General features: G+C 37.0%; 1 protein-coding gene across 8 annotated transcripts in view; it reads right to left on the reverse strand.

Annotated features, from left to right (window-relative positions):
* The window catches only part of LOC132495336 (nuclear body protein SP140-like protein), an 86,113-nt gene that overhangs the window by 24,708 nt on the left and 47,292 nt on the right, over nucleotides 1-14,113 (reverse strand). For 6 of the 8 annotated variants that reach the window (XM_060107162.1, XM_060107161.1, XM_060107163.1 and 3 more), the window contains 3 exons: nucleotides 4,091-4,177; nucleotides 3,760-3,876; nucleotides 2,675-2,728 (listed from right to left, as the gene is read on the reverse strand). In XM_060107162.1, the coding sequence (XP_059963145.1) occupies nucleotides 2,675-2,728; nucleotides 3,760-3,876; nucleotides 4,091-4,177 (258 nt within the window). The remainder of the gene's footprint in view (nucleotides 1-2,674; nucleotides 2,729-3,759; nucleotides 3,877-4,090; nucleotides 4,178-14,113) is intronic. The other 2 variants (XM_060107164.1, XM_060107167.1) reach the window with 2 other exon arrangements.

The raw sequence follows: 14,113 nt of genomic DNA on the forward strand, positions 1-14,113 counted from the left end.
GTAACATATAATACTGTACATCAACTATACTTCAATTTAAAAAAAAGTGTTGGTGTTATTCCTTGTAATTACTATCTCACCTGATACACAAAGAGGTGAATCCTATGTGAATAATAGATTTAAGCATTTAAAAGCACTAAGTGCTTCAAATATTCTAGAAGCAAATATAAATATTTTAAAAATCTTGAGATGGAAAATATCTTTGTACATTGTAAACAAAACCTAGAAGCCATAAAGGAAAACCCTGATAGATTTTACTACATAAAATTTTCAAATTTCTCTAGAACAAAATATGCTATAAACAAACCTAAGAGAATAACATCAAATGAGACAAAATACTAACCACATACATAGGCAAAATTATATATATATATATATATATATATATATATATATATATATATATATATTCCTATGCTTGTTCAGCATGGTAAAAAAAAATGATAGCAATACTGAGCAAGGCATACACACCAGCCGTTTTTATTTATTTATTTATTTTCATCAGCCATTTTTAGAAAAAGGAAAACAAACAATGAATAACAAATGAAAAGTGCTCGACCACAACAAAAATGAGAGCAATGCAAATTAAAGCAGAATGAAATGAAACTTTTTACAATTAAGTTTGGCAAAATGTTAAATGTTTATAATGTCTGTGCATGATATACTGATTTAAACTAAGGGAAATGTAACAGTAAGAATAGATTTTTGATATAATATGTTAGTATATGATATAAATGAGTTAATACATGCATAGAAAAATCTGGAAAGATATACATCAATCAAAATTTACAAAGAACATATATTTAAAAATTTTAAGAACAACAAAATTTTTGAAAAAATATAAGTCTCACTGAACTAAAATCAAAGAATCCAGAGAGCTCTGTTCCTTTCTGGAAGCCATAGGGGATAATTCATTTCTTTACCTTTTCCAGCTTCCGAAGGCTGCCCACATTTCTTGGCTCATTGCTCCCTGCCTTAATCTTCAAAGCCAGCCACATTGTATCTCTCTGATCATTATCTGATAGTCACATACCCCTCTCTCCATAGCAGGAAAGGTTTTCTGATTTTAAGGACCCCTGTGATTTGATGGGGGCCACCCAGATAATCTAGAAAAATCTCTGCATCTCAAAATCCTTAACTTAATCACACCATCAAAGCTCTGTTGCCAGGTGAAGTAACAGATTACAGGTTCCAGGCACTAGAAAAAGGACATCGCTGTTTCTGTTGGTATGACGTTTTCAAGAATCTTATCAATCTCTGATGTATGTCATGGGGATCTCCTCCATTAGACAACAGTCTCTTCTACAGATCTTTCCTGTATACTCACATATCTATTTTTCACTTCTGCTGAGATGGCTGAAGGTATCTATGGGTCACAAACTTAACCTCTTCGAAGATCATTTTATATGACTGAATACCCTGACTTTTCACTACTTCTGGGGCATTAGCAAAAAGTTATACAGCCACACTCTTGGTTGTCACTGCAGAACACGTTTTTCTGACAATGAAACTCCTAATATGAGCATCTTTTGCAATCTGAATAGGCTAAGAATTTTCCAAATCATCAAGTTCTTATTCCTTTTGTTTAGCAGTTCTTCCCTTGACTTATCTCTTTCCTCTCACAGTTTACTCTAAGCAGCAACATGAAACCAGCTGCACCTTTATCATAGTACTTAGAAATCTCCTTAGCTATATATCCAGAAAATTCTGCTTTCTGCATAACTTCAGGATAGAATTTCACTGAGCTTTCTGCCACTATATAATAAGGATCCCCTTTCCTTTAATTTCCAAAAACATGTTCCTTATTTCCTTCAGTGACACCTTTAAACTAACAGTGGTTTCATGACAATTTACGCATTCTCTAATATGATATAGGTTTTCTCTACCATGTTTTTCACTTCCAAGTCCTCACAAGCAGAGTCTTCAGCACCACCTTTCTACTAACAAACTGCTCAAGGCAATCTAGACATTCTCTATCATTCTACTTAAAGTTCTTCTTATAACCCAATTTCCCTCTGGCCATTGCCCAATTCCAAAGCTACTTCCACATTTTCGGGAATGCATTATTAGCTGCACCCCACTTCCCATGACCAAAAATTCTGCATTACTCTTTTATTGCTGCCATAACAAATGACCTCAAATTTAGTGACTTAAAACAATTTATTATCTTACACTTGTGTCGGTTAGAAGTCTGACAAGGGTCTCTCTGGGCTGAAATCAAGGTTTCAGTAGGCCTTCATTCCTGTATGGAGGCTGTAGAGGAAAATCTATTTCTTTTACTTTCCCAGCTTCTAGGAGCCACCCATATTCCTTTTTCCTCCCCTTCATCTGCAAAGCCAGCAATATTGCATCTCTCTGTGACTATCTTCCATAATTGCTTCTCCCTCTCTTCACAGCCAGACACACTTCTTCCTTTTTTAAGGCCCATTTGATGATATTGGATGCACCACAATAATCCAGGATAATCGCCCCTTTCAAGGTCCCTATCTTAATTATATCTGTAAAATCCCTTTTGCCATGTAAGAGAACAGATTACAGGTTCCAGAGATTAGGATATAGACATCTTTATGGGGTGTCATATTATTAATATTTATTATTGTAAATAATAATAATGAAACTGGCCTTAAAAACTCATTTTAATATCAAAAGCAAGTAAAACTGTATGCACTCTTACTTCTTTTCCTCTTGAGTTTTCCCAAAGTAGAGTTGTTTCTAAGATCCACAGTATCTAGAAAAAACAGGTGGTGAGGAAACAAAAATGAATAAATAAAAGTTATAAATCTTAGGATGATTCATACTGCAAAAGGCTTGAATTTATACAGATGTTTGGGTTATAACCTGTCCCTTCCTTCTAAAGGAACTAAACCTACTGAATTGAGAAGTGAGAGTCCAGGATGGGCCCTGGGTCTTCCTTTATTTCTTAATGGGACTTTGAAAAACATTCTTCAATACCTATGTACTTCAGTTTACTCAGGGATATTTGTCTAGTTCTTAAGAATTTTGTTCGGGTTAAATAAGATTTGATGTACAAAACTTAATAGGATCACTATATAAACAAATGACATGCTGGAGAACATCTATCAAAAATATGTGTTGGGGGCTTCCCTGGTGGCGCAGTGGTTGAGGGTCCGCCTGCCGATGCAGGGGACACGGGTTTGTGCCCCGGTCTGGGAAGATCCCACATGCCGTGGAGTGGCTGGGCCCGTGAGCCATGGCCACTGAGCCTGCGCGTCCAGAGCCTGTGCTCCGCAACGGGAGAGGCCACAGCACTGAGAGGCCCACGTACCGCAAAAAAAAAAAAAAAAAAAAAAAAGTGCTGGGTTAAGAATAGTTGATCTGAAGTCTTTTCTCCTGACAATTAAGTGACAGGACTAGTTATCTCTTGAGACCTTTCTAAGGTTGGGAAAAAAATGACACTATTATCTACTAGTGGACATACACTTGACTTTCTTGGGTGACAGGGATAGAAAACATTGTAAATCACAAGGCTTTATTAGTAATATACTGATATAATAAACAATATACTGCCATTTTTAAAAGTGTATTTTCCACTACATCATCCATATATAATCAACATGGGCCATCCCTTAAACACAATTTTATAACGATCTCTTACTTCCCTGCTCTTCCCAAAAGGATCAGGTCAAGCAAATGCAGAGATCAGGATACTGGGAGGGACTGGACCACCTGCCACCACCCAACCTGTGTCTGTGTTAGCAGTGGAGCCACCCCCATCTCACCACACTCAGGTAGGCTTACCCATCCTGGCACTAGCTTCTTTACTTTCAGTACTTCCTTCTGGACCTCTTGGCACATCTTTTGAGAAACACATAACACAAGGACACTTCTCATTTCCAACTGTTGGTAGCTCTGTTCCTGGGCCAAAATTGTGAATTATGAGGACTCTTCATTTCCCTAGTGATCCTCTTTTCTGAACCCTTGTTGATCCCACTTTTTCTACTTCTTCCTCTGAAATCTTTCATTGATCCTCCCTACACCTGATTCTTCCTTTAAGTCACCCTTTCCCCCTTCCTCATCCTTTTCTCTTTACCAGAATTTGTTTCTGTTTTTTTTCTTAATTCATAATTACCTTGTCTATCGTAAGATGGTGGACTAGAAGTTAGATCTTCATAATCTCCTTCTGTATTCATTCGGAGAGCTTCTAGTTTGCCAGATACTAAAGAGAAACAGGAAAATTACCATCCACAGACCCTGAGACAGTGATTAGGGAAGAGTTCCTGGGGATCTCATAATGCACACTAATATTCTGAACTGAAACGAACTGCTTTCTAGCTCCAGTGCTGGACACCCCATGACAAACAACTAGCAAGACAGAAACACGACCCCACCAACTAGCAGAGAGGCTGCCTAAAATCTTACTAAGTTCACAGACATCCCAAAACACACCACCAGACATGGCTCTGCCCACCAGAAAGACAAGATCCAGCCTCACCCACTAGAACACAGGTACAAGTCTCCTCCACCAGGAAGCCTACACAGACCCCTGAACCAACCTTACACACTGGGGACGGACACCCAAAACAATGGGAACTACGAACCTGCAGCCTGCGAAAAGGAGACCCCAAACACAGTAAGTTAAACAAAATGAGAAGACAGAGAAACACATAGCAGATGAAGGAGCAAAGTAAAAACCCACCAGACCAAACAAATGAAGAGGAAATAGGCAGTCTACCTGAAAAAGAATTCAGAGTAATGAATGATCCAAAATCTTGGAAATAAAGATGATCCAAAACCTTGGAAATAGAATGGAGGAAATACAAGATACACTTAACAAGGACCAAGAAGAAATAAAGAGCAAACAAACAATGATGAACAACAAAATAAATGAAATTTGAAATTCTCTAAAAGCAATCAATAGCAGAATAACTGAGGCAGAAGAACGGATAAGTGACCTGGAAGATAAAATAGTGGAAATAACTACTGCAGAGCAGAATAAAGAAAAAAGACTGAAAAGAATTGAGGACAGTCTCAGAGACCTCTGGGACAACATTAAACATACCAACATTCGAATTATAGGGGTCTCAGAAGAAGAAGAGAAAAAGAAAGGGACTGAGAAAATATTTGAAGAGATTATAGTTGAAAACTTCCCTAATATGGGAAAGGAAAGAGTCAATCAAGTCCAGAAAGTGCAGAGAGTCCCATACAGCATAAATCCAAGGAGAAACGTGCCAAGACACATATTAATCAAACAATCAAAAGTTAAATACAAAGAAAAAATATTAAAAGCAGAAAGGGAAAAACAACAAATAACATACAAGGGAATCCCCATAAGGTTGACAGCTGATCTTTCAGCAGAAACTCTGTAAGCCAGAAGGGAGTGGCAGGACATATTTAAAGTGATTAAAGGGAAAAGCCTACAACCAAGATTACTCTACCCAGCAAGGGTCTCATTCAGATTCAAAAGAGAAATTAAAATCTTTACAGACAAGCAAAATCTAAGAGAATTCAGCAGCATCAAACCAACTATACAACAAATGCTAAAGGAACTTCTCGAGCAGGAAACACAAGACAAGGAAAAGACTTACAAAAACAAACCCAAAACAATTAAGAAAATGGTAATAGGAACATACATATCGATAATTACCTTAAATGTAAATGGATTGAATGCTTCAGCCAAAAGACATAGACTGGCTGAATGGATACAAAAACAACACCCGTATATATGCTGTCTACAAGAGACCCACTTCAGACCTAGGGACACCTACAGACTGAAAGTGAGGGGATGGAAAAAGATATTCCATGCAAATGGAAATCAAAAGAAAGCTGGAGTAGCAATTCTCATATCAGACAAAATAGACTATCAGATAAAGACTATTAGAAGAGACAAAGAAGGACACTATATAATGATCAAGGGATCAATCCAAGAAGAAGATACAACAATTGTAAATATTTACACACCCAACATAGGAGCACCACAATACATAAGGCAAATGCTAACAGCCATAAAAGGGGAAATCAACAGTAACACAATAATAGCAGGGGACTTTAACAGCCCACTTTCACCAATGGACAGATCATCCAAAGTGAAAATAAATAAGGGAACACAAGCTTTAAATGAAACATTAAACAAGATGGACTTAATTGATATTTATAGGAAATTTCATCCAAAAACAACAGAATACACTTTCTTCTCAAGTGCTCATGGGACATTCTCCAGGATAGATCATATCCTGGGACACAAGTCAAGCCTTGGTAAATTTTAGAAAATTGAAATTGCATCAAGTATCTTTTATGACCACAGTGCTATGAGACTAGATATCAATTACAGGAAAAAAATACTGTAAAAAATACAAACACATGGAGGCTAAACAATACACTACTAAATAACCAAGAGATCACTGAAGAAATCAAGGAGGAAATCAAAAAATACCTAGAAACAAATGGCAATGAAAACACGATGACCCAAAACCTATGGGATGCAGCAAAAGCAGTTCTAAGAGGGAAGTTTATAGCAATACTATCCTACCTCAAGAAATAAGAAAAATCTCAAAGAAACAACCTAACCTTACACCTAAAGCAATTAGAGAAAGGAGAACCAAAAAACCCCAAAGTTAGCAGAAGGAAAGAAATCATAAAGATCAGATAAAAAATAAATGAAAAAGAAATGAAGGAAGCAATAGCAAAGATCAATAAAACTAAAAGCTGGTTCTTTGAGAAGATAAACAAAATTGATAAACCATTAGCCAGACTCATCTAGAAAAAAAGGGAGAAGACTCAAGTCAACAGAATTAGAAATGAAAAAGGAGAAGTAACAACTGACACTGCAGAAATAAAAGGATCATGAGAGATTACTACAAGCAACTATATGCCAATAAAATGGACAACCTTGAAGAAATGGACAAATTCTTAGAAAAGCACAACCTTCTGAGACTGAACCAGGAAGAAATAGAAAATATAAACAGACCAATCACAAGTACTGAAATTGAAATTGTGATTAAAAATCTTCCAACAAACAAAAGCCCAGGACCAGATGGCTTCACAGGCGAATTCTATCAAATATTTAGAGAAGAGCTAACACATATCCTTCTCAAACTCTTCCAAAATATAGCAGAGGGAGGAATACTCCAAAACTCATTGTACGAGGCCACCATAACCCTGATACCAAAACAGACAAAGATGTCACAAGGATGGGAAACTAGAGGCCAATATTACTGATGAACATAGATGCAAAAATCCTCAACAAAATACTAGCAAACAGAATCCAACAGCACATTAAAAGGATCATACACCATGACCAAGTGGGGTTTATCCCAGGAACGCAAGGATTCTTCAATACATGCAAATCAATCAATGTGATACACCATATTAACAAATTGAAGGATAAAAACCACATGATAATCTCAATAGATGGAGAAAAAGCTTTTGAAAAAATTCAACACCCATTTATGATAAAAAACCATCCAGAAAGTAGGCATAGAGGGAACTTACCTCAACATAATAAAGGCCATATATGACAAACCCACAACCAACATTGTTCTCAGTGGTGAGAAACTGAAACCATCTCCTCTACGATCAGGAACAAGACAAGGGTGTCCATTCTCACCACTACTATTCGACATAGTTTTGGAAGTTTTAGCCACAGCAATCAGAGAAGAAAAAGAAATAAAAGGAATCCAAATTGGAAAAGAAGAAGTAAAACTCTCACTGTTTGCAGATGACATGATACTATACATAGAGAATCCTAAAGATGCTACCAGAAAACTACTAGAGCTAACCAATGAATTTGGTAAAGTAGCAGGATACAAAATGAATGCACAGAAATCTCTGGCATTCCTATACACTAATGATGAAAAACCTGAAAGAGAAATTAAGGAAACACTCCCATTTACCACTGCAACAAAAAGAATAAAATATCTAGGAATAAACCTACCTAAGGAGACGAAAGACCCGTATGCAGAAAACTATAAGACAATGATGAAAGAAATTAAAGATGATACAAACATATGGAGAGGTATACCACGTTCTTGGATTGGAAGAATCAATATTGTGAAAATGAAGATAGTACCCAAAGCAATCTACAGATTCAGTATAATCCCTATCAAACTACCCATGGCATTTTTCACAGAACTAGAACAAAAAATTTCACAATTTGTATGGAAACACAAAAGACCTTGAATAGACAAAGCAATCTTTAGAAAGAAAAACGGAGCTGGAGGAATCAGGCTCCCTGACTTCAGACTGTACTACAAAGCTACAGTGATCAAGACAGTATGGTACTGGCACAAAAACAGAAATGCACATCAATGGAACAGGGTAGAAAGCCCAGAGATAAACCCATGCACATATGGTCACCTTATTTTTGATAAATGAGGCAAGAATATACAATGGAGAGAAGACAGTCTCTTCAATAAGTGGTTCTGGGAAAAATGGACAGCTACATGTAAAAGAATGAAATTAGAACACTTCCTAATACCATACACAAAAATAGGCTGGGGCTTCCCTGGTGGTGCAGTGGTTGAGAGTCCACCTGCCGATGCAGGGGACACGGGTTCATGCCCTGGTTCGGGAAGATCCCACATGCCACGGAGCGGAGGCGCCCGTGAACCATGGCCGCTGAGCCTGCGTGTCCGGAGCCTGTGCTCCACAATGGGAGAGGCCACAACAGTGAGAGGCAAAAAAAAAAAAAAAAAAAAAAGGCTGAAAATGGATTAAGGACCTAAATGTAAGGTCAGACGCTATAAAACTCTTAGAGGAAAACATAGGAAGAACATTCTTTGACATAAATCACAAGGTGATCCTTTCTGACCCACCTCCTAGAGAAATGGAAATAAAGACAAAAATAAACACATGCGACCTAATGAAACTTAAAAGGAAACTATAAATAAGAAGAAAGACAGCCCTCAGAATAGGAGAAAATATTTGCAAATGAAGCAAATGACAAAGGATTAATCTCCAAAGTATACAAAAAGTTCATGCAGCTCAGTATTAAAAAAAACAAGCAACCCAATCCAAAAATGGGCAGAAGACCTAAATAGACATTTCTCCAAAGAAGATATATGGATTGCCAACAAACACATGAAAGGATGCTCAACATCACTAATCATTAGAGAAATGCAAATCAAAACCACAATGAGGTATCACCTCACACTGGTGAGAATGGCCATAATAAAAAAATCTACAAACAATAAACGCTGGAGTGTGGAGAAAAGGGAACCCTCTTGCACTGTTGGTGGGAATGTAAATTGATACAGCCACTATGGAGGCTCCTAAAAAAATTAACAAAAGAACTACCATATGACCCAGCAATCCCACTACTGGGCATATACCCTGAGAAAACCATAATTCAAAAAGAGACATGTACCACAATGTTCATTGCAGCACTTTTTACAATAGCCAGGACATGGAAGCAACGTAAGTGTCCATCGACAGATGAATGGATAAAGAAGTTGTGGCACATATATACAGTGGAATATTAGCCATAAAAAGAAACAAACGAGTTATTTGTAGAGTGAGGTCGATGGAAGTAGAGACTGTCACACAGAGTGAAGTAAGTCAGAAAGAGAAAAACATATACCGTATGCTAACACATATATATGGAATCTAAAAACAAACAAACAAAATGGTTCTGAGGAACCTAGGGGCAGGACAGGAATAAAGATGCAGACGCAGAGAATGGACTTGAGGACACAGGGAGGGGGACAGGTAAGATGGGACAAAGTGATAGAGTTGCATTGATATATATACACTACCAAATGTAAAATAGATAGGTAGTGGGAAGCAGCCACATAGTATAGGGAGATCAGCTCGGTGCTTTGTGACCACCTAGAGGGGTGGGATAGGGAGGATGGGAGAGAGACGCAAGAGGGATGGGATGTGAGGATATATGTATACATATAGCTGATTCACTTTGTTATACAGCAGAAACTAACACAACGTTGTAAAGCAATTATACTCCAATAAAGACGTAAAAAAAAGAAAAGAAAAGAAAAGAAAAACCAAAAAAAACAATGAACTGCTTTCTGGGAAAAAGAATATCTGCTTCAATAATCACATCTGAGATCCAACAGAGCCATGTTTTTGCCATCTTTTGAACCTCATTCTGCTTTCTCTACTTTTATTTTTCTACTTTTATCCCTAAGAATAAAATTAAAATATCTTATCCTTCTAGGAAAAACTGACTGTCCTTTGAAAGTTGCAAAAAGTAATTGCCAGAACCAGTTTTAAATTCATCCCAATTGGCCAGTGACTGCTTGCATCACTAACGACATCTAAAGTCAGCTAATCAGTGGCAGCCTTACACTTACTAAAATCAGCCAGTCAGCAACAGACACACTTCAGAAAGCCTATGTGTATGGCTAAATGCTAACCAATTTATAAACACTCCTGTTTCTGAAAGTCTGCAGTCCCTGAACTACATGCTTCCCAAAACTGTAAATAAAAAGACAACATTGTAAATGAACTATACTCCAATAAAAATTAATTAAAAAATAAGTAAAATCAGCAGTTTCCTTTATTAAAAAAACTGTGTACAGTGCTCCCTCCCACCATGTGTCTTGCTTAGCAAGCAATAAATCCAGCTTTAGCTTCAAATATTGCACGGTGGCCACTCTTCCTTCACAAATGGTGTTCCCACCAAGATCATCTTGAGGACTCTTGCTTAGGGGTGTCTTGTGGGACCCTTGGACCAACAGGTGTTGGTCCAAAACCCCAGCTTCTTGTGCACAACTCAGATTGTCTTCCTGATCCACTGCCAAGTGAATCCATCTCAAGAACAACTTGAGCCCTGACTTGTTTTATTGAAGTTTTATTTCTGAATTTATTTTATTATTTAAAGATGTGTATGCAATTAGATACAAAGTAAGTAGACATTTTGGTTTGGCAGGACAGCATTTAGCAAATGTTCTGTTAATGTGCTTATTCTTCCACTACTTCATTTATTCTCACTTTTCTTTTGTCTATTTTTTAAAAGTCTTGTCTCATGTGTGTTTGTCTGTTCCTGATTTTCCTGTGCTTCTTGATTATTAGAAGATAGTGATCCAAAGCAAATAGATAGAGGCATAGACTTGATAAATCCCCAATCCAAGCTAGCCCCAAAGACTAATTAATGGATGGGGGTCCATTAGAAAGTAGATAATTTGTGCAAATATATTTTGTCACATTTTGTCTTGGGTCCCTCACCAAAACTTTCATGAGGATACTTGACATCATATTAATTTTTGAAAGAAAATCCTTTTGTTTAGTACATAACTGTTATCATATAATTGATCATATGTCTTCTTTTTAGTTTCTGCTTGATTGATGAGCACAATACTCTATTTTCAGGACACCATTCATACTTATGACTCTATGTCTTGGGCTTGTCTTTGCCAAAGTCACAATCTCCCACTGGCAGAACTTTCACTTCCTCTCTGTACTCTCAGTGTGATTCTAACTTGCACTTAATAAATGGTAAATTTTCACAAAAGATGTCTTTAGATTTCAGTGGGGAACTTTTGGCATGTTAAAAGTAAATGACTCATTTGATAATATTTCTCTAAAAGGACTGAAAAAAATGACCAAGAGTAGTTCCATGTGCCAACCAATAACTGCTATATTCAGACCATTATGTAACAAACTGTCCTTTCTTTTCTCTAAGAAACTCCTAAAAATTTAATAGGTAAGGCTCTATTCTGCAAATGAAACTACATATTAAGTGTACTAAGAAGGGCTAACCTTAGAATTCCTGGAAAATTCTCCTACACATGATCACTTTATAGTTAATCTGAGCATCAGTATGCCTATACTATGCATATTCAAGATATGCAGGAAATAAACAAAATAGGTATACCTCACTTCCCTGTAGTGCCTAAGCCAATTACTACAGTCTTTTCTAAAGTCAAATTCTTTTCTTTAACACACTTATGCTCAGCTTTCTTTGGTGTTTTAATTTGTTTGATAGCCTATATTATTTGCTTGGGAAAATCAACGGCTCATCTGGATAGTTATTTTCTGGCGATTGACTCAAGCTTCATTGTCATAGGTAGAATTCTAAAATGACCTCCCAAGATTTGTTCCTAAACCCCAGGGACCGTGAATATCGTAAGACATTACCCCCATTTTTAGGTTACGTTGTATGGCAGAGTTGATGTTTAAGAAAAGGAGATTGTCAACACAAGCAATAACAAATGTTGGTGAGAATGTGGAGCATAGGAAACCCTTGAGCACTGTTGGTGGGATGTAAATTGGTGCAACCACTGTGGAAAACAGCATGGAGTTTCCTCAAAACACTAAAAATAGAACTACCATATGTTCCAGCAATTCCACTCCTGGATATATAATCCAAAGGGAACAAAATCTGCACCCTAATGTTCATTGCAGCATTATTTAAACAAGAGCCAAAGACATGGGAACAACCTAAGTGTTCATCAATAAATAAATAGATAAAGGAAATGTCATATATATGTGTGTGTGTGTGTGTGTGTGTGTGTGTTATAGAGTAATATTCTTACTCAAGGAAGGAGAATCCTAGGACTTAGTTTCTAATGTCCACTTCCAGAAGAGATAGTTTAGATACTTCCTTACTAAATCCTGACTTAATATTGTTTGGTGATAAGTTTTATCTCTAAAATAAAAATAAAATTAAATGAGACAAAAGAAAATAAAGTAAAATGAAATACCAGGCTGGTTATGCAATGACTGTTCCAGACTCCCTTGTAGAGTTCATTCCCTTACAGAAAGCAAAATTGTCTCAAGTGACTGAACATAGAGCCTTCTCTAGGACATGTCAAATTGTTAAACTGAAAGCCATTATGCATTTGAAGTAGATCATAACTTCTGAATGCTGTGGAAACAAATAGATTTTCAATCTCTTCAGGTACCCATATAAAAACAGGTATCAAGTGGATTATTTAATGTCTTTTTACTACCCAAAGATTCCTAGAACATGCAGATAATTCCATGAAGTAGAACTGCTTCCACTCAAGATCATCAGAATAAGGTCTTCCTGGATGCCTAGATTGTCACACTGATTGTCACATTCTCCTTCATATTTTTATCCTTTATCCTTACAACTTTAGTTTTTCTATTTACTGGTTTCATGTTTGAAGCCTCTGACTTCCCCATAATGTTACTACTAATAATAACATTCCAAGACTGACTTCACTTAGGACGATCACCACCCTAACTTTATAATTCAGTTCTTCTAAAATATTTCTAGTAGAGCCAATTTGAAGAATTTTTGAACATGTCATTGTCCCAAGCCAACTCCTGGAAAAAAATAATGGTTTTACTTGTAATTATGCTTCTAAAATAAATTTTAATTGAGGATAAATTGCATTAAGAAATATCAGGCTGGGCCTCCCTGGTGGCACAGTGGTTGAGAGTCCGCCTGCCGATGCAGGGGATACGGGTTCGTGCCCCGGTCTGGGAGGATCCCACATGCCGCGGAGCAGCTGGGCCCGTGAGCCATGGCCGCTGAGCCTGCGCATCCGGAGCCTGTGCTCCGCAACGGGAGAGGCCACAGCAGTGAGAGGCCCACGTACCGCAAAAAAAAAAAAAAAAAAAAAAAAGAAATATCAGGCTGACAGCTATTGATGGGCATTCAGGGCAAGGATGCTACAAACTATTTATATAAAGGCCATGACTCCACCTAATCATCAAAATCAGCTTAAACCCAACTGTACTTCATCTTTGAGCATTGTCCATGGAATAGGAAACAACTAAAACCCCCAAAGAACCTCAAACATTTGAAGTCATGAGTTATTCCTATAATAAGATCAAAAGTTCAAACATTTGGGCAAAGAAACAGTTTATGATGATTTAAAGTACATTACACCAACTTAACCAATAAATCAACTCTCTGTAGATAATACACAAATGAAAGATTATGTTTCTGTGCTGGAAGAGGTGAATATAAATATTCTTGGGAGATAATAAATAGCTAGAGATAATGTACTAACAGTTCCACTAAAGTTAATCAAATTTTTGTGCAGCTTCTGTGTTCTTTCTCCTATGTGTAATTCTATCTACTACAACTGAATATATGGACACCTACAATCAAACAACATGATCTCCCAATTATGGAGTTGCTCAAGGTTTCTTGTCCCTTGCAACGTACAAGAGCCAAAGAGCCAAGGTACATGTGAAGAATGATATTTGAGAATTAACTGGAACT

This window comes from Mesoplodon densirostris, chromosome 8 (genome assembly GCF_025265405.1).
Source record: "Mesoplodon densirostris isolate mMesDen1 chromosome 8, mMesDen1 primary haplotype, whole genome shotgun sequence".
Classification (NCBI taxonomy): Eukaryota; Metazoa; Chordata; class Mammalia; order Artiodactyla; family Ziphiidae; genus Mesoplodon; species Mesoplodon densirostris.